Here is a 22422-nt window from a genome sequence, read left to right on the forward strand (position 1 = left end):
GAAATGTACTCATGACCTTACTCATGTAACTGTAACCCCTCTGTACAGTATTTTTACAATAAAAAATATAGATGGAAAAACTAAGAGTCTACAGAGTAGTAGTTCTCAACTATAGCCTATTCATATCATGTGAGAAGCAGCGAAAAACAGAGCTTCTGGAGAAACCAGAGATTTCATGGTGAACCTTCTAATTAATAGACACTAGAACCCAACATCCATTGCATTTATACAAACTATGTGCCCACCAAGGAAATGCTATAGGCTAGAATCAACAAAGGTTACTTGTTCCTTAAATTTAGGAAGCTGCAAAGATAGAGAGCAGAAACTGAAGCATATTTCTCATCTGTTTCCCCAGCATCCTTCCAGCCTCTACTCCCCTCATCCCTTCTGGTTAACACTTAGAGCTCTGCATAGCCTGGAAATCCAGGCCCACTCTGTTTAAAAGAAAGCCAGCTCTGCTTAGGTTAGAGGCACTATTATGTTTACTATTATTACTACTGGTGTTGTCGCTATTATTAATGTCTAACCTGATTCCAGAGTTTCACAATCTGGTGATCAAATCATAGGAAGGAGATAACATTTACTGTGGACCAACAGTATGTCATATAAAATGTTTATTTTTTGGTATTCAAGCCACAGAATTCTGTGTAATAGATGTTGGCCCCATCTTTATAAGTAAGGAAGGCAAGGTTGATTGAATCTTATCTGTTTGATTTGTAAAGTATCCATAGGATTTCCAAACATACTGTGAATTTAGTAAAAGTTTTTAATCTATGCCCATGCACATACTGACTTTTTTTTGGGGGGGTGTGCCAATACTGGGACTTGAACTCAGAGTTTAGTGTTCAGGATTTTTTTTATTCTTTTGCTCACAGCTGGTGCTCTACCCCTTGAGCTATGCCTCCACTCCAGCACTTTTGCTAGTTAGTTGGAGACTTTTCTGCCAGTGATGCTTTGAACCTTGACTCTCAGCTCTCAGTCTCCTGGGGAGCTAAAATTATCAGCATGAGTCACTAGAGTCTGGCTGCATATTGACATTTCTAAGTGATCTAATGAACTGTATAGTCACCAAAAAAAAATTGAAGTACCAAAGGCTTTGATTCTTACATAAGTAGGGGGGCAAGCATGTGACTTTTGGAGCTTTGTATCCAGTTATAGCACCATATATATAAACCTATTGCTGGACTTTGAAGACAAAGCCTTTCTATGAGAATTCTCTTCAATAAAAACCTGTGCACATTTGACATAATGCATTCCATGTTAATATTTTCTGGAGTTAGTGTGAATGATAATAGTTGCACTTAGTAAATAATTACTATTAGTATCACCTAATAAGTATGAATATATATATACATATATATATCACTGATCTGGATACTCCTCATGTATGGGCATTTAACCTGAACAGTAGCTGATACCATAGATATGAATAGCTCTAATTCACAAACTAAGAGGCTAGAAAGAGACATGCAGCCACTACAGTAAGATGTAGAACTTCCTAACAAGGGATTTAAAACAAGACATTTTGGCTTTAGAGACCACAATGTTCAGTATCGCTTCCTTCTTTTCTAAACATGAAATCCAAACAAAGCAGCCTTACGAGCATTTTATTATTTTGTAAATCAATACAAAAAAGCAGTGAAACCAGGAAGAAATTGAGTTAGGAAGGAATGCATTTATTTACATCAACAACTACTAGGTCATTAAGATCATGTCAAAGCACAGCTATGCAACCTAAGGGATGTTTTCACAACAAAAATGTCATAAGAGGTTGGACTGTAAGAGGGGGAAATAAATCAGCTTTTTATAATGAAATAATTTAACCACACTTAAGCATTACTCTATACCCCTCTCCTCTTAGCCCCCCCCCACTTCACAAGTATCCATTTCCTGCTACTCATTTTGTTGGGCTTTAATTTAGTCTTTCTAAAGAATTACACTATCTTTGTTCTCCATAGATATGTTTTAGTTAATTCACTTACAATGCTCAGGTGCAAGAGGAGAAGGGTAGAAGAATAGATGGGGGCCATGAGTAGAATATAGGCAATAACGCATTTTATATGCCACAGAACTGAGAAGAAGAAGGGAAAGGGTTCATCAAAGGGGGGGTGAAGATGTTGAAGGGATGACATGGATCAAGATGCATTTGTACACACAAAGTGCTTTGTTAAATAGCAAAAATTCCATACAGAACCTAAAACTTGAGAAAAGTGGAGTAAGGGGTGGGGTGGGATGCGGGGATGAAAATATTAAAAGAGATGACATTAACCCAGAAACACTTTATTAATGAACTGCCACAATCTGCTCTGCTGAATGGCAACTCTTTTGTATAATTACCTAACGAAAATAAAACATTAAAGAGGTACTCTAAGCCAGATGCTTCTGGCTCACTATTATACCCTTAGCTACTCAGGAGTCTGAGATTTGAGGATCAAGGTTTGAAGCCAGCACAGACACAAAAACCCTTGTGGAAGTTCTTGGGGAAGATAAAAGCCTGTGACTTTGGTAAAAGTATAGACAAATCCTTTTCAACTCTTTTCTTGCATCCAGCCCAGTGCTATATGACAAAAATAATTCACACACCACATTTTTAATCTTGCACATATCCATTACCACAAAAAGTAATCTCCCCCCAAAAAGGATCTTTTAATCTTAGACATCAGTACAGGACATTAGCAAATCATCTCACTTAACTTTTTTAACAGCTATGAAATGTATGTCGCCTGCTTTGTTTTTGAGGTTTACATGCCAGTGAATAATATCTGCATTTCCAACAATGTATCACCATAAACGGTTTCTAGTTCTACTATAAATAACACACCTAGTTAAGAGTCATTAAATTAAGGGGATTATTGAAATCATCATCTTTTGCTGCTCATGCCTATAATCCTAGCTAGTCAGAAGACTGAGGTCTAAGAATTGTGGTTCAAAGTCAGCCCATTTAGAAAAGTCTGTGAGACTCTTATCTCTAATTAACCACCCAAAAAGCAAGAAGTGAGGCTGTGGCTGAAGTGGTGGAGTGGTATCCTTGAGCAAAAACGTTCAGAGACAATGCCCAGGCCTTGAGTTCAAGCCCCAGACTGGCACTAAAAGAAAAAAATAGTGTATTTTATTCCTTCTGAAAACAACAGCTTTATTGTTGCACACTTACTGCAGCAATCCAGAGAAAAAATAGCTAATGGATAGCTTTAATGCTGCCAATTAACTTGCAGAAGAGGAACACAGCATAGTTATGACATACAATCATCACAATGTGTCCCACTAATGTTCTTGATACATGGTAAAAACAAACATTCCAAATTATAAAAGCAAGTGTATCTATGTTATGAAGAAGGCAGTCTAATATAGTTTCTGAACATTTACACTTTAGCTCTTCTTTTCCTTTCCTTTTCTTTTTCTCCTTTAACTTGAAACACATTTATTTCTCAAAATGACCACAACATATCCCAGTGAATATTTTCTATAAGAAGTTAGCTTCTAGATTAAAGTCTAGGTCTGCAGGGGAGAAGGGGGTAGAAGGTAAGGGAGAGATGTTACAGCAAAGACTATGATAAAACCAAAACCGTTATTTTGAGTATCCTGTGGAAACCCTATTTTGCCAGGATGTCAAATCAGAGATGAGCCATTGAGATTGTGAATACTTGGTAAAAATAAAATCATGGTTTATAGAAACTATCAGACACAGCTCCATTCTGACTCTTGTTGCCTTCAGAACCCATCATCACAGGCCCAATACTGTTCTATAGATTGAGATCTAGGAAGCCTCAGTAGTTCTTCCCATGAATGAAGAGGCTGATACTCTGGGATCTCTCCTCATGGCTGTCATCCACAGCTTAAGTTTTGGAATGTGGGAGGCATACTCAGTTGCCGTGGTTCCAAACATTCAAATGAGGGCCAGATGAAGAAGCTAATCACAGAGACCAAAGGAATTGTCTATTTGCTAGATAGGACCTCATCTAACTTACTGAATTCTTTCTATAATTCTTTTAGGCCAATCTTCTTTATTTTATCCTTTAATAAAGGTTAATATCAAAGATGGCCACCTTAGAGAATAACTCAAACATCATCTATTGGCATACTTTCTCATTGGAGTCTTCTTCCCAGGGTATGTACTCACAAATGATGGCAGACTCATAGATAAAGTGACCCTGACTGGTTTCCAGAACTGGCACCAGACCAAGAGGACTCTTTGTAAAAAACCACTCAGGCATATTTATCAGGTTGATATTGATGACTTCATGCCTGATTCCCTTGGCCTGCTGGGACAGCAGGATCCTCAAAGAGTGAACCTCATGCTGTAAAGGGGGAATCTTGCCTTTGGAGACAGGCCCCAAGGGCTTGCTACCACTTCCTTTGGGAGCAGGGCAGGACTGGTCTCTTCACATTCCTCTCTCCAGGGACTGATTGAAAATGCTCTGGTTGTAGTTCAAGGAGGGAAAGCACTTTGCAAAAGCAAGATTAATATAAACAATCTTAGTATCCACTCAACCATGACCTGCACTTCTAATCCTGCTTCTCTGCTCTACATTTCTTCCTTTTGTTTTAGTTGTTGTTGTTGTTGTTGCTGCTGCTGTTGTTGTTCCAGTCCTAGGACTTGAACTCTAGATCTGAGCTTTTTCACTCAAGTGCTCTAGTGGTTAAGTCACAGCTCTACTTCTGGTTTCTCTTTTTGCTTTTCTATGCCACATTCTGAAAGGTGGATGATCATGCCAGATCATATTTGTTGTTATTATATAGATGTGCACAAAGCCAAACCTGATTACATACATCACAAGTATTTAAAAATCATAGTTCCTAAATACATGACAAAAGCTACAAAACATTTAATGGTATACACTATATGATACAGATGAATAATATAACCTACCCATCAAATCCCTGGAGTTCACATTCCTTAAGCAGCGAAACAGCATGCCCTTCATATTCTGTGACTATCAAAAAATAAAAACACAAAGATGAAATTTTTAAATACTGATCAATACTTGGCAACTTGGTTTGGCAAGATAATGTGATTACCAAACAGTTACATCATAAAACAATATTTACTACTGAGTATTTATATTTTAATCATAGCAAAGAGGATTAAGCATTAGGTTTTATAGTTTTATGTAAAAGAGGGCATACATTGGTTCCAACTCCATAAGTCATTTGGGGATATCCAACACATCGTGCTTAGAAAATTCATCTTGGTTCCTGTCTGTTTAGTGTTCCCTAAATAAGATTAATTCCCTTTAAATCAGAAGCATAGGAGCTGGAGTATTTTGAAAATACAGCATGTTCGCTGGCATCGAACAGTCAATGTTAAATCGCCTTGGCAACCTTACATGAATAAATTAGTGGAAAGGTTAGTGTACGATTTACATACCAGAAGAATGTATATCTGGAACTGCTAGACTCAAAAAGAATGTGTTGGATGTGAAAATACAAAGTAAAGCCAACCCTAATGAGAAGAGACCCAAACCCATGGGGAGGGTAGACTACCAGCCCAACAGAGCCTGGATCCTCAGAGGAAATGAATCTGTCACACCGTATTGCTGGCTCCACCATCACCGATGCCCGATGCAGTGCTGAAAATGCCAGTGAAGGCAGGATAAACGGGCACACTGCAGATGGCACCAACCATCACAAGCACATTTAGCATTTTCTGGGGCAGCTCTGCCAGAAGAGACAGCCCAGCTGTATCCACCCATCAAGGATTTCTGCTGACTGACATGACACTGCAGATGGATTTTTTGTGTAAGAATGTGCATCATTATATGCAAGATTACATTAATCTTTCATGCCTGTCTGTGCCTGGTGCCAGCATGGTCCAAGCTTTCCCTACCACATTTCTGGATAGTGTTAAAAATTATTAGTCTTGGTATCTAAAACAGTCATGCTGTTCTAGCAGTGTTACACTGTAATTCTCCTACAGGTTATTCAAAATGTTGTTAGCATTCCCATGAAACCAGCCCTTCCATTTTAAATTCTAATCAGAAAGATCTAACAAAACTAAATGTAAAATATTAATGGTAATAAAGTTAGAAGGATAAGTTCTCATAAAAGAAAACTGGATTGATCATTCATTTATTACCATAAGCAAGTGCAACCTTAAAAAAAAGGCTTAAACACACACACACACACACACACATATAATTAAAGATAAGTATAGAAATATTTATGTTGATTGCAACAATGAGATGTACAAGTCGTCATGTGGAAAAATGAACTTTACAACTCTGGTGGGGGGGAGCGGGGAGGGGAAGGATGGGAAGGGACGGGAAGGGGAAACAAAGGAGGAGGCTACAATGCTTGATAAGAAATGCACTCATGGAAGGGGGGGAAGGAGAAAGAGTGGGATTGGGAGGAGGGGGAGGCTGGGAAGGGATGGGAAGGGTAAACAAAGGAGGAGGCTGCAATGCTTGGTAAGAAATGTACGCATTATCCTGCCCATGTAATTGTAAACCCTCTGTACAGTATCTTCACAAATAAAATAAAATAAAATTTAAAAAAATTAAAAAAAAGAAATGTACTCATTATCTTGCCCATGTAATTGTAATCCCCTATACAGTATTTTCACACTAAAAAAAAGGAAAAAATATTTATGTTGAGAATCAGTTTATAAAGCCATGTTTATATACCAAAGTTTACTTGGTAAAGCTCTTTAAATGCAGTACACAATTAGCTCCAAATTTATATAATTGTTATTGATACTTTAAATAAAATTAAAATAATTTTTCTTTGGTCTGAAGTGGTATTTGACTATATACTAGTGCAACCCACCCCAAAGCAGCAATTTTAATGGATACTGGGCATGTTGAATACAATTTACTGGTCTGGAACAAAAGGATAAAAGTGATTAGCCAAAGGTATCAGAACTTTAGACTTTCCAGTTCACTACAGGGCTGTAGTAACAAAAACAGCTTAGTACTGGCATGAAAAACAGAACTAAATACCAATGTAACAAGTTGGAAGGCCCAGAAATAAACCCATGTACTTATACCCATCTGGTTTTTGAACAAAGGAGCCAAAAATATAGGTTCAAAAAAAAGACAACTCTTCACAAACAGAGGGAATAGTGGACATCTGTATGCAGAAAGCTGAAACTGGATCACATTGTACTAGTTATTATCAATTGAAAAATGGATCAAAGACTTCAATGTAAGATCAGAAACCATGAAAGACTATAGGAAGAAGTATGAGAAACGTTAGAACATGCTGGCATAGGCAGGAACTTTCTGCTTATAATTCCAGGGGCTCAGCAAATATGAAAGGTGGGATTGTATTGAACTAAAAAGCTTCTGTACAGCCAGGCGCCCCTGGCTCACACCTGTAATCCTAGCTACTCAGGAGGCTGAGATCTGAGGATCATGGTTCAAAGCCAGCCTGGGCAGAAAAGTCTCCATGAGACTCTTAACTCCAATTAACTACTCAAAAACCAAAAGTGGCACTGTAGCTCAAGTGGTAGAGAGCTAGCCTTGAGCACAAAGAGGCTCAAGGACATTGCGCAGGTCCTTAGTTCAAGTCCTACAAGTAAAAACAATAACAACAACAACAACAAAAACTTCTGTGTAGAGGAAGATGTAGTTACTACACTAAAAGACAGTTTACAAAATGAGAAAAGATCCTTCAATTCCTGTTCCACTGTAGTCAGAATGACTTTTTCCAAACACATTTGATCACATAACTTTCATGCATACAACACACTGATGTTTTTTCTTGTTTCCAAGAATGTTTCCACCTCCCTAAATCACATGTGAATGCTGGAAACAGATGGCCCATAGGTACTTATCACCAGTTACAAGATAATGAAAACAACTCTTCTCCCAGAACCATTTTCTCTCTCTCCCTCTCTCTCTCTCACTCTCTTCTTTTTCTCTCCCTCCCTCCAGCCCTTACCATGAAGATCTTAATTACAAAGTTGGTAAAAGTGAAAAGAGTAATGCTTCAGGCTACGAGCACCTTTTGTAACACATTCTTTTTCTTTCATCTTAGCTTGTGACTGGATTTCATCAGATTGCCTAGACTTCTGCCAGGCAAGATCAGGAATGACAAGTGACATGTCTGAGGAATGGAAAGGAAAAGCTTCAACTAGAGCATCAAAAGCCAACACACACACACACACACACACACACACACACACACAGGATCTGGTAAAGGGAAAAAATGGGAAGTGTGATCCTAAAAGAAAGAAAAGTGACCCAAATTCTCTGACTTTCTAACAATTCTGCCTTGCCTCGACACACCAGGTAAAACTATCTAGTCATTAGGAAATCCCACAGCTCTGACAGTAATAATGGGGTTGCATTCAGAGAAGCCTTTGACCATAATAGTGATAATGACTTGTGATAAGGTCTAGCTCCCTTGTTAATACAGAATGAAAGAAAATGAAAGTGCCTGTCATGAACAGGAGAGATTAAGAGCAGAGAGGATATCTGTCTTCAGATGATTTGAGAATTCTTCTACAATAGATACTAGGTAGGTACATTTTGTGTTGCTGTGAAGGTAACACTAGCTAGCAGATAACAATTGTAGGGAGATAGATATCAGCTCTCAAGTATTCCCCTTGTGCATTTTATGCATAGCACAACCATGTTAAGCCAAGAGGATTTGCAGTGCAGCCAAGGCTCCTGATCTTGGTAGATATAGGTGACCCTGGGCTAAATCAACCTAAAAGCAATAACATCTTGATTGTCAATATAGATGACAAAATCTTTCCTAATGTGCACACAGACAAACTAAACCTGATCTCAAGAACATTAAAGATGTGTTCGCTTCGGCAACACATATACTGAGAACATTAAAGATCATCATCTTCCTGCTTCCAATATAGAGGGCAAAGCCAAGGTGAGGTTGTCACCCACAGGAAGTGACATATACCTGTACTCTATGAATATACATCTGATTACACACAACCTATACTTCATGTACAGCTGCATATCTCCAAATGCACCACATTTTATACATACCTGCCTCTGTATCCACCTGTAAACCAAACACACCTGCCCTCTGCATACACCATACCTATGCACATCTGCACTCTATGCACTCCTGTTCTCCTCCACACATACCTGAACTCCATACACCCTGCATTCTGGACACACTGGTCCTTCATGTATACTTACATACCTACATTTACACCAGTACTCCTCTCTGCACATCTGTACTCCATGAACACCTGCACTGCACTAGATGAGGAAGGTAAACTACATGGACTCTGAAATTCTTTGCCCTCTGAATTCCTTGCAGCCTTGGCGTCTTCATTTGTTGTTCTATTAATTATCCAGTAAATCCAGGACTTCTAAAAACATCTGTTACACTGTAATAATACAGTCTGTAAAATCTCCTTTATTAAGGAACAAGAGAAATAAACTATATTTCTTGCCATCACAGGCTTATCATCATCCATGTCTTTATTGATCCTTGTACCAAGAGGTTACTAGAAAAACATAATTCATTTTCTTCCAGTTTTTTTCCAGAAGGTTTTCTGATACTAGTGTTGAACAAAATGCTACATTGAAATAAGTGTGCTAAAGACTTAAAGAGAAACTTCTCTGAAGAGGAAAGAAAGATGGCCAATAGACACATAGAGAAATGCTCAACCTCCCTAGCCATAAAAGAAATGCAAATCAAAACAACATTGAGATACCACCTCACCCCAGTTAGAATGGCTATAGTCAAGAACTCTAATAACAACAGATGCTGGAGGGGATGTGAACAGAAGGGAACCTTACTACATTGTTGGTGGGAGTGTAAACTTGTTCCACCACTTTGGAAAGTAGTATGGCGGTTGCTCAAAAGACTCCACAAAGAGCTCCCCTATGACCCAGCAATCTCACTTTTGGGCATTTACACAAATGATCACAAACAAGGCCACACTAAAGCTACCAGCACGACTATGTTTATTGCAGCATTATTTACCATAGCTAAGATATGGAACCAACCCTGATGCCCCTCAGTAGATGAATAGATCAAGAAAATGTGGTATATATACACAATGGAATTCTATGCCTCCATCAGAAAGAATGACATTGCCCCATTTGTTAGGAAATGGAAAGACTTGGAAAAAATTATATTAAGTGAAATATGCCAGGCCCAAAGAAACTTAGGTCCCACAGTTTCCCTTATTTGCAATAACTAATATATGTCTGAGTCAAGCAGAAAGGTCAGATAAGTTGATGTTAGGGAAATGAACCCTAAGATATGTATTCAAATGTTTTTTTCTTTCAGGTGATTGTTTCTAACACATTTATAAGATTATTTCTTTGTTGCTTTGTATGTCCCTTCCCCATGGTATAACCCCTGCTTTCACTGTATTTGATGTCAGTATAATTTGTGGAGGGGAAGGGAAAAAACAAATTGTTTAATAAGGATACAGGTGGATCCATTGCAACAATGAGATGTACAAGTCGATATGTGGAAAAACAAACTTTACAACTTTGGTGGGGGGGGGAGGAGGATTGGGTGGGGGCGGGGGGAGGCTGGGAAAGGATGGGAAGGGGGAACAAAGGAGGAGGCTACAATGCTTGATAAGAAATGTACTCATTATCTTGCCCATGTAATTGTAACCCTTCTGTACAGTATTTTCACAATAAAAAAAATGCTACATTGGTGATGTTGGAAGGGATGCAAAAATAATTAGCTCAAATATTTCAAGAGAATGATCTATATTCGGAAGGAATCAGTACAAGCCAAAATGAAAGTTTTATTAATGTAATGAGATTTGGTCAAAAAGAAATTTATGAGTTGTTTATGGGAACTTATGCCTGTAATCCCAGTTACTCAAGAAGCAGTGATCAGGATGATTAATTAAGGTCCGAGGCAGCCCTGGCAAAAAATGTAAGCACGACTACATTTCAGCAACAAAAAAAAAAATCACACATGGTAGTGAATATCCAAATTCAGCTACTTGCATGACATAGATTGGAGAACTGCAGTCCAAGGCAAAAACACAGAACTTTATCTGTAAAATAACTGAATGCAAAACAGATTGGGGATATCACTCAAGAAATAAAATGCCAATTAAATTGCCCAGCCAATTGTAGGTCCAAAGTTCAAACCCTAATGCTGCCAAAACAGCAACAACAAAAAGTCAATGGAAAAGACTATAATATACACATCCAGGTGTAAATTTTCAACTCTGTCTTGCATGTATACAGAATTGTTTTCTAATGAGTTAGTTATTATATAGAATTTGTAAAACTTGCATTCCACTTGGACTCATCAATATAGAAATTGCATGTTAAATCAAAGATGTGTATGAAACACATTTTGCATGATTTTGTATATTTTTCGTTCAAATAAAGTATGAATTGAATTTTTATTATTGGACAATTTTATTAATATGACTCCAATAAACTTATGGCTACATTTATATAACACTCTCGGATACACAAAGTAATGTCACAAAACATCGTGGTAAGGTGAGAAGGAAGACTAAAACTCCTCAAGAATTCACATGTTTATTCAGTCTCTGACACAAAATAGGGATCATTTAAAATAAATATTTAGCCAGTAGATAGAGTGCAATCATTGTATAAGCAATGGGATGTAATTTAACCATGTTGCCTGTAGGAGGAGTGTTAGGCAGGTAATAATTAGTCATTCTGTACAAATAGAGACGTGAGTTTTGTATTTGCCTTATGTAATAAACTAATACTTTGTGTTAAAGAAAAGTTTTTATTTTATGTTCAAATACAATATTAAATCATACTTATACATCAGACTAGTACATACTTTGCTCTCCAATATAATTGTTGCATGGAGCAGAGCACTTTCCTGTCATCATTCTTTTCTGTGACCTTGGCTTGAGACTCCTGCACTGATCTCCCTTCTTCCCATTTCTCTCTCTTCCTTTCTCATCTTAATTCTATTGGTGGAGTCATCTTTGCTAACCACACTGCAATACTGTGATTTTTAAAAAAACTATCTACAAACTGTGACTCAGTACATGATAGATCCAGTGCTGAGTGTAGCACCAACTTTCACCTTTAGTTTCCACACAGGCTTCCTATGGGTTACATTTGGAAGACTCTTCCTAGAAGACACTTTGCCCTTTTCCCACCTCACAGAATCCAGAGGGAGTTCAGGCATCTTCAGTCTTCAGAAGGGAGTCTACCCTCAGTTCCCAGAAAGTGTCCAGGTTGTTAAGATAATCATTGCCTCATATAGGGTGCAGGTGCTATACACACTTTATACACTAAATATCAAATCACATTAGTGCATCTTTTTATGCTTCTTTCAGATTCAAGAACATTGAATCTTTGTCTGTCTATCTGTCTCTCTCTCTCTCTCTCTCCTTTCTCTTTCTGTCACACGCAACAAACATACCTGTAGTTATGAATAAAAAGTGCTCTGCTCATTGACATGTATTTTATGAGGATGGGAAGACCCTATTTAAGATAAAGTCAAAAGTGGGAAGCAATAGCAAGCTATGAAACACACACTTCCCTTATATGTGCCTGCTAGCCTACCTTTCCTTCCTCACCTCCTAAAATGTCTCCAGCTCACATACTCTTCCCATCAAAGTTAACACTACCCTGAGACACTAAGATTATCTGTACCACAATTTCAGTATTTAGTATTTGAATCCTAATAACCCAAGGATGGGTACAATAGATTAGTCACCTTGCATTTGACAGTGTTTAACCCAGCGTTTATCAAGATACTGTTTGTGTGTTTGATCTAGGGTTTTGCTATATTGCCCAGTCTGGCTTCAAACTCCTGGGCTCCAAAGGATCCTCCTGCCCCAGCTTCCAGAATAGCTAGGACTATAGATGTGTACACCATGCCTGGATTGTTGAACTAAATGATATATTGTAATATAAACTGCTTTGTGGTATTCACATATGAAAAAATTATGAGCTTGCAAATAGGTATCACATCCCAATATGGATCTCAAATCTTGCCTTCAGCCATTTGAAAGTTGTCAGTAACAGTACAATTTCTCTCTCCTTTATGAATCACACATAAGCAAGTCAACAAGAAAACAAATGGAGGCTTTTCCCTCACAACCATATTACAATTAAGAAACTGTTCTTGTGTTCTCTCTATAAAAGGCAGACTGGTCTCAAACTTTCCATCTTCCTTCCTCGATCTCCCAAATACTGGTATTACAGGCATGAACTATCATACTCAGCTCCTTTTGATTTTTATGGTAGTTTCTCTTTAACCTATACTGTAGCAGGTGTCTTTTGGAGTGGCTGTCTATCCCACAAAACTTCCCCTTTCTTAGGAATTTCCTTTTACCCCAGAACTTCAAAGACTGTTCTGCAATGAATTTATTTACATTGTAGAAACTCCTCTTTGTAGGTTTTAGTTGAGCCAATCCAGGTCATTCAAATCCTACCCAGAAGCTTAGAACTGGATTCAGGAAATTCCAGCTGTATTTAAATTTGTCTCCTGAGTAAACTTATTATACAATATTCTTCATCAATTAGGATGGATTGCACCTTCCCATTGTATCAGAGCACAATAGAAATAAAATTAATATCAACCTTTTCAGTGAGTGTCCAGACCTAAGAAAAATAAATCTCAAGTTAAACAAGAATCTGGTCACCAAATTTATAAGCCTAAAAAGATTAATGCTAATCTTCTTTCTATTAATTTAACATTAGAGAATTTCTATTTGCTTTAGCACAAAGTTAAAAATCAGCAGTTAAATGCTTAGCTTTGACCTAGCCAGCAGGGGTCAGAGTCAGAACAAAAAACCCAAAGAAGGATTCCATGGAAAGACATTAACTTTGGGGTGGGGGTGGGAGTGTTACTTGCTGGAGCTATAGCAGAAATGTGTAAAATACACATACTTCCCTGAAGATATCCAACAGTACAGTGTCATTTTATTTCATACCTTGTAACTGTTAACATCTGGAAAAGATTTAAAGAGAAAATATTGACATTTCAATAAAAGCAGAACAATAAAAGAAAACAAAATAAATGGGAACGCTGGAGCTGGCTGTAGTAGGTTAAAAAAACATAGAAAAAACTTTTAGTTATTGCAGGTAACTTGGACAGTTGAAAGTAGGAACAAATTCAGGTTACCTTACTTCCTTTCTTATGTTTTTCAAATGGTAAATTCTCTACGAAGCTAACTTACTGGTTACATCCGTGCTCACTCCTGCGAGCTTCAGCAGAGGTTCAACCTTCTCATGATAGATGTGGACAGCTTCTTTTTTGTGACTCTGGGGGTTGAGGAATATTTTCAGTGACTTGGGCCTGTTTGGAAAACCTAAGAAGAAAATAAGTAAAATTAGAATGCCTTGTTGACTTGTCATTTTTCACCTTAAAATGACACAGGAATCTTTCAAAAAATCCTATTTGCTATTTCTATTCAAAATTCATACAAGAACCTAACAAAACATACTGTTCTGTCTAAGAAATAGATTTGTGTGTCTTGGAAAAAAACATGAGCTATAAAAATAAAATAAATAAGTAAAAACAAAGCATTTCACTCAGGATGAAAGATAGACATGAAGCAACTTCATAATTATCAGGTGACACTTACGTAATATTGACTAACTCACAGATGATCTATCAAATGTTACTTTCTCCTGTGTTCCTGGAGAAAGTGATGAGCTGTAACAAATAGAAAGGCACATTGCTTCTCGGGAGATGAAAATGCTCATTACTGGAACTGGGTCCTCCGCTGACCCCAGGGCTTCAACGGCCTGACCTGCTGCTGTTCCCAGGGCAGCACCGGCAAGCGGGGTGGGTCTTTGCCAGCACCCAGAGCAATACATGCTGGTACTAAAAAGAGGGTTTAGGTCAGAGTTCAAGCTAGAAAAGGGGGCCAGAGGGGAGAAAGAACTCTCCTCTAGGGACCTGGGAAAGCAAGGCCTCTCTGCAGGGAGCCAATGACAGCGTTACCTCCCAGTTGGCGCTGAGATTTGATACTACAATTTTCTGGGCTTGCAGGATGCTTATCACTGAGAACGCAGTTGGAGCAGGTGCAAAGCAAATTTTCTGTTGTTAGGAAGGGCCAGAGCCAAAAGAAAGCTGACAACCGTTTCTTTTATGGTAAGCTGCTCCCAGAAGACCACATTTCAAGGTTACAAAAGCAGTTATTAACATCTGTTCTTAATAAAACCATTACGAAAGATAAATGAAGTGTCCATCACACTGAAGTCAGTATTTTCTTTCTCAAATAGAGACAATATTTCATTTTCATTATATTTGATGTAATAAATTTCTTTAAAAAAATGGTGCCAGTATTGAAGCTTGAACTCAGGGCCAGCCTGGGTGCTGTCCCTTAGTTGTTGGGTTTTTTTTTTTTCATTCAAGGCTAGTCTTCTCCCATTTGAGCCACAATTCCACTTCCGGCTTTTTGTTGGTCAACTGAAGATAGAGTCTCATAAACTTTCCTGTTTGGACTGGCTTTGAACTGCAGTCCTCAGATCTCGGTCTCCTGAGTAGCTAGGAATATAGGCAGCGTGAGCCACCAGAGACAGACAATAAATACCTTTTATTAGTGCATTGCTTAGAATTCAGGGATGGGGAACAGATAGAGCCATGCTGAATTTGCACATCCCTAGAAACTGACCAGTCTCTACTGTAATAAGAAATGTTTGTCAGTCACTTAGTCTAGAAACCTCAAACCATGCCCACTGCCTCCATCTTCCTAGTTCTTGTATTTGCATGAGCATCTAGATTCACATGATGGCAACTACTTGCTTCCAGGGCTCCCATCTTGCTGTCATCCTCTGGTTCTGGGATCATTGCACCGATGTCTTGACTCTGCTCCTTTGGGCTGCCTGCTCCAGCACCCCAGCTCCAATCAGAGCCTCACGTTTCCAAAGCTTCCACAGCTCACTGCTGCTGCAGAGCCAGTGCGAACCCCTCCAAGGACACTCAGTGCCCCGTTTGTCCCCATCTCGACTCATCTTCTCTCCTCTTCCACATAAGTGTTCAAGAAACACTGAGCATTCCTGCTGAATCCCATAAGAAGGGTCACACTGTTAAGATGTGTCTCACGGTTTTATAACAAGAGCAGAACTAGAATGACATGAGACAGGAGTTTCCATCTTCAAGTAGAAAAGAATGACACCGTAGTCAATACACAATCATATATTTTTTAGTTGGAGGTGTCTGATGGACTGAGGGTTTTTAAGGGACAAAAGAGAAAACAGTGCAATGGAAGAAAGACTTCAAAACACCCTCAGCATCTCCAGGGCAGGGGGTAGGAATGCTTGGCAAGGGGGAAAAACATGTTTCCACTTGAGAGGACTGCAGAGGGCGCTGTAGGTTCTCAGGAGAACTGGGTCACTATTGGAGCAAGAATGCAGGAGGTAGCTGGGAGAAGTGGTTGAAAATGCTTTGTTAATGGTGGATCATCATTCTAGACTGCAGAACAAAAAATGGTGGCAAGAGTTGAGGAGAACAGGGAATGGTGTCAGGTCAGAGGATGGCCAAAGCCCTAGAGGCAATGGAGAGCCTTAGGCAGTGGAATGCTGTGAAAGGGATGAGGATTGAAGTATTTATGGTTGGAGAATAGGGCTATGGAAGTAGTATCTTGCCCAAACATAGCGCTGTAAAAATATCACAGCCAATATCAAAGCTGGGTCAAGAGCAATGGTACCCAGATCCAGAGGATCTTTTTTTTTAATATATGTTTTTTATTGTAAAAATACTGTACAGAGGTGTGACAGTTACATGAGTACATGAGCAAGGTAATTAGTACATTTCCTATCAAGCATTGTTGCCTCCTCCTTTGTTTTTCCCCTTCCATCCCTTCCCTCCCACCTCCACAACTATACCCCACCCCCATCCTCACCCCCCTATCACCCCCAACTAAATTATAAAGTTCGTTTTTTAACATAGTGTCTTGTACATCTTCTCTCAGCCATCTGGGCTGTGTCTGAAGTCAAATCTATATGAGCTCCTTCACCAGTTTACCTTAGAGGAAGCACTGTTTTTTGTTTTTGTTGTTTTTGGTGGTGGTGGTTTGTTTTGTTTTGTTTTAAGAAACATAGGCTTTCATTGATTTTTATGCTGTTCAAAACAAATACATGGTTCAGAATTTGAAATCTCCTTAACCCAAATATTCTTGAATACCAAATTAGTGGATGTCTTAGAAGACATCCACTAGTAACACTTTGACAATCCTTCCATGGATATTCTGTATATATACCTACATGTATCTGCCTGTTTCTCTTCACATAGGAATAGTCCTATGCTATTCTATACCTGCCTTCTTTTACACCATATTTATTTGACAGATGATTTCATGCCACTATAGGATTACTGTTTCACTGTAGTTTAAGAAGTAAGGACCAACCTCTTTTAATTTAATTAACCAGCTCTCTGGGAGGTGAATAGTTAGCTTGTTTCCAATCTCCCATCATTTATTGCTGTGATAGATGTTGTCCATTTGATGAGAAGTAGACAAAATGAACACAAATATATTCAATGGCTCAAAGAGTGTGAATTCTTGGGAGTTTTAGTAGTCTATCAGAAAAGTTAAAAATCTTCAGATATTCAAGAGCTACTTCTACTTTTTCCTTAAACTGCTACTTCATATTTGTTATTTTTCCCTGGTATGATCTTTGTTCTATTAATTATAAAAGTGCTTTGGGCTATGAAACAACTCACTTTGTCGTATGAATGGTCTCCGTTTCTTAGTTCTTTTATTTCCTTTTTGTTTTATTAGATATTAAACTCAGGGACCTGTGGATGTTAAGCTGGCACTCTACCACCTAAGCAACATTTACAGTTCTTTTTATATGTATGTATGTGAGTGTGTGTGTGTGTGTGTGTGTGTGTGTGTGTGTGTATGAGAGGGGGGAGGGAGAGGGAGAGGGAGAGAGGGAGGGGGAGAAAGAGAGAGAGAGGGAGGGAGGGAAGGAGGGAGGGAGAGAGGGAGGGAGAGAACATTCTGGAGCTTGTACTTAGTGCCTGGGCATGGCCCGAGTTTTTTTGCTCAAGGTTAGAGCACTCTACCACTTGAGCCAGAGATCCATTTCTGACATTTTAATAGATAAGCATCTCACAGACTTTCCTGTCTGGGCTGCCTTTCAAACCTTGATCCTTAGATCTCACCCTCCTGAGTAGCTAGGCATGAGCCACTGACACCTGGCTCCTGTTCCTTTTTGCATTGCCTGTTTTCAAAGTAGATTCTTGCTCAATGCCCTGGCTAACCTGAACTTTGATCCTCTTCCTGTTACTTCCTATGTTGTCGAGGATGAAAAGAGCATATCACCTTGTTGAGCCATTGTGCTGCCCCTGTGTTCGGGATAACAGGCTCATGCCACTGGTTGAGATGGAGTCTTAAAAATGTTTATGCTGGGACCCTGAGCAGTGAGTGGTCCACTGATCTCTGCCTCCCCTCTAACAAGAATTACAGGCCTGAGCTTCTATATCTTCTTCAATTTACTCTTTTTTAAATCCTTCCTAAAATTTATTTCTCTTTGTGTTACTGCTATCAATACTTCTTTTCCCATGACTCATCTCCTAACTGGCTACTGACTGCACATATCAAAACTATTGATTTCTACTACTAAGCCCACCTTTGGTTCTCACATATTCAATCATAGATCTTCATTTTATTTTCTTGGATGTTCCAGGGTTAACAATGATTTTATCTGCAACAATGATCATTTTACAGTCCTCTTTCCAACAGCTGCATAAATCTCTTCTCTAGTCTACTTTTATGCATTGGTCCCGCTAGAAGAATATGACTGACAAAGGACACTTCTGTTAGTTCTAGAATTTGACAGGAATGCTTTGAATTAGGTATACATTTTCATGTTGGCAACACGTCCACCTATTCCTTTTTTCCCCCAGTCCTGGGGCTTGAGCTCAAGGCCTAAGCACTGTTCTTGAACTTTTGTGCTTAAAGCTAACACTTTGCTCCTTAAGCTATATCCCCAACTTCTGGCTTTTTGCTGGTTAATTAATAAGAGTCTCACAACTTTCTTGCCCACTCTGGTTTCGAACCATGCTCATATCTCAGCCTGCTGAGTATTTAGGATTACAGGCCTGAGCCACTGGTACCCAGCTCATGTTCATCTATTCTTATTTCATTAAGTGCTGCCAAGTAGCACTCATGACTAAAACAATCTATTGTTTTCTCTTTTTTTGACTTGCTTTGTCAGATATTGCTGTCAATTTCATACAAGGAAATAAAGCTGGTTGTATCTTCAACAAGCAACTCCTGGAGTTGGACTGCTTCTCACCACTCATTCTGCTCCTCTTGCTGATACCATGATCATTACCAGCACTGTTCCAGCATCTATGTGTTATGTTATCTCCTGCTCCAATCTTACTATCTACTCACCTTGTCTACTCCATGCTTGCCAAGAGAATATCTTCTAGAATATGAAGGTAAACTAAGCCATTATTGTGTTTCAAACATCCAAATGGCTCCACATTTCTTCTCAGCATAATCATCAAACATAGCTGGCAGGATCCTTTACAATCCACACTCAGCCACCTTTGTAAGCTCTGTGACCTGCTCTACTCAAGGCTGACTCCACTTTCCACATGAACTTCTTTCTCCAACCTAGGTACTTTCTGTTTCCTTCTTCTGCCTGGAACATGTCCCTCCAATATCCATATAGGCTCCTTCTCTCATTACTTTCCACTTCTCAAACTTCAAAACCCATGACGTCTGCCTTGGCCACTTTATCCATAGGAACAAATAGAATTATCTCATGGCCTACTCACTGTTAGGTGACATTATAGAAATACAGTTATTGAATGTTTTTGATTTCTTTCCTACCATTATGGCAGAAGCTCACTGAGCCGGGTTTGCGATTATGCTCTGCTATATTTACTAGTCCTTAGAATAGTATCTAGTGTGCAATAAAGACACATAACAAAACTTCTAGAATAAAATATAAAACTAGAATCACAATTGCATTCCATGCACTGGAATTCCTGCCCTACAGCTGGCCACTCCCTCCCCTTCCCAGACCCACCCACACATTCATCTTACCAACCATGATTTGGATGGAGACAGAGGCCATGTGCTCCCTCTCTCTGAGAGATATGGCACCTCTAATAAGCCTTACAATAATGTTTTTCCTGTGCCTGCTTGCCTGCCTCTGTGTGGTCCCCTGGGAGGGTCCTGAAGGATCCTTTCACCAAGAACTGAACATTGACAAACAGTAATGCAGAACATATTTTTCTTTAAATTGTGGTATAACATAATTAAATATTTTGAAGCACTTATTAACCTTAAACCAAAAAGCTAAGGCAAGTGCAAAGTAGGCTTTGAGCTATACATCTAAATTCTTTGGGAGAAACATGTAGCATAGAAAGGCTAAAAATCTTTTATTACTTCTAAGTTACATTTTCTTTAAATGATAGTAATCCAAACCCTATCTTGTACCTTGTTTCTAAATATACAAACTTAAAGCAAGAAAATCATATAGAAGAGCTGGGAAGATCTCTTCTAAATTATATATAAAGCAGCACTAAAATAAATGATGACAGTTTTCACTCAGAATTCAAACCAATACACCTTCCAGATACAAATAGTCAAGTTACCAGACCTGAATCCTCAGCCCTTTTCTGAAGGACACTACTTTGTTTGAAAAAAGCAACCTCAATGCTCTTATTCTGTCTTCAGTGGTAAGTACCATCACTCAATGCATCCAACATACACAAGAGGAAGCCAAAGGCAGAGTGCAAGTGACTTAGGGAATGGTACCACGAGGAGAAAAATCCAAGACAAAACTGGAAGTGACAGATGATTTGTAAACCTATCTTCCATGAAAAGCAATACAATGATTTTTTTAAAAAAAAGAAAAAGCATTTAACATCTAAAAACCAGGCTAGGAAGGGAGCTAAGAAGGCAGAGTTCTTAAAGAAAATGAATTTGAGAAAATGAATTAAGCCAGGTATGAGTGGCACATACCTGTAATCCTCCTGGCTCCTTAGGAGGCTGAGATTTGAGGATCACAGTTCAAAGCCAGCCCAGGAAGAAATATCTGTGAGACTCTTATCTCCAATTAACTACCAAAGAGCCAGAAATTGAGTTGTGACTCAAAGTGGTAGAGTGCCAACTTTGAGCCAAAAAACCAAGTGAGAGCATTGGGCCTGAGTTCATGTCCCAGTACTGCACAAAAATAGAGGAGAGAGGGGACAGACACATAAGACAGGCACACAGACACACACAGAGCCAAAGAAAGAAAATGAATTAGTCACTAGATAAATTTAAAAAGGGGATATTTTACTTTTTATGAGAAAATACAGATAGGCCTTCTTGATGAAACCAAAACTTGTTGAGGCAATTTAGAAATATAATACACTAGAAGGATTTATGTAAAACCACTAGTTATGAAGAACTATGAAATCCATTCTCAGAATAGGAGAAGCCTGACATCAGATGGCCATGACCTTACCCTCCCTGGCCACATCCAATATGATACACACAGTGTAAAAGCTGGTGGGGAGAAATATGTTTTGAAATGGAGATGATCAGTTTTTCATAACTTTACAATTGTGTAAACATCCCCCAAATAGATAATACAAGATTAAAATAAAGTCCTAGGGTAACCTCTCAATTCTTACTTTGAGGAAGAGACTTTCAGTAAGCCAGTGTGTAAAAAACCTGCCACATAAAGCAGAATGGCCAACTGTTCCTCTGTGAGTAACAAATGTGCTAATAGGTACTAGTTTAAACTTGATCCATCAGTGAGTCAATGAACCATGAAGGGTGGGGGTTAATCAGGGCTTTCTCCAAACAAAGGCTCCCAGAGCAACAGAGCCCGCCCACACTTACATCTGTGCCCTTGTAAGTGCAGAGATTGGATGTTACCCACTTCTGAAAGGACCTAGAATCTTGCCATAATCCCTCTAGATTTGCAAAAATCCCACACATAAAAACAACCAAGGTGTTGCAAAGAAAAACCCAGACCCCAGAACCAACCCTCAGTTATTTAAACCCCATCTTTTAATTCTCAGATGCTCTTAATATCAAACTACCCTGTTAATGTATAACCACCATGGTAAAAAAAAAAAAAAAAAACTTGCGCTGAGAAGGGCCCAAAGCTTCCAGCAGAGCCTTGAGTTGGCAATATTCTACTACAAGTCAATTGAGACTCAAAATTTCCCTTTATTGACAAGAAAAGCTTATAGATACTTATCTTTGACAGTGACAAGGAAAATTATCTTAACATCACAATGAAGGCAAACCCCTGTAACTTCTAAATTTAGACATAATTTGCAGATATAAACAACTCTGCATTTGCAATTAGTAGAAAGGATTACCTGATAGGAAATATTCACTCCAACACTTTTGTTTAAATAACAAAGGAGCAGAGACATGAGAACACCCAAGGTGACCAGAGAGAGAGGAAAAAAAAATCAGTCAAATCATTCATCCAATTAATTATTTTTACCTTGTCTAAATGGACACACACATTATTGTTCATTTTGGAAGTTGCTCTAGGGCAGAGCTCCTTGAATATATCACTTTTCCCAGTTAAAAATATGGCTGAAAAG

General features: G+C 38.7%; 1 protein-coding gene across 3 annotated transcripts in view; it reads right to left on the bottom strand.

The window, feature by feature from the left end:
* Cerkl (ceramide kinase-like) overlaps window positions 1–22422 on the bottom strand; it is an 83492-nt gene that overhangs the window by 18900 nt on the left and 42170 nt on the right. The window contains exons 3-4 of one of the 3 annotated variants that reach the window (XM_013028827.1): window positions 14075–14206; window positions 4868–4931 (exon numbers count right to left, since the gene is read on the bottom strand). The exons of 1 other annotated variant lie outside the window; for it this stretch is intronic. In XM_013028827.1, the coding sequence (XP_012884281.1) occupies window positions 4868–4931; window positions 14075–14206 (196 nt within the window). The remainder of the gene's footprint in view (window positions 1–4867; window positions 4932–14074; window positions 14207–22422) is intronic. One more of the 3 variants, XM_013028834.1, reaches the window with a different exon arrangement.

Source organism: Dipodomys ordii, unplaced genomic scaffold, assembly GCF_000151885.1.
Source record: "Dipodomys ordii isolate 6190 unplaced genomic scaffold, Dord_2.0 Scaffold5, whole genome shotgun sequence".
Lineage (NCBI taxonomy): Eukaryota > Metazoa > Chordata > Mammalia > Rodentia > Heteromyidae > Dipodomys > Dipodomys ordii.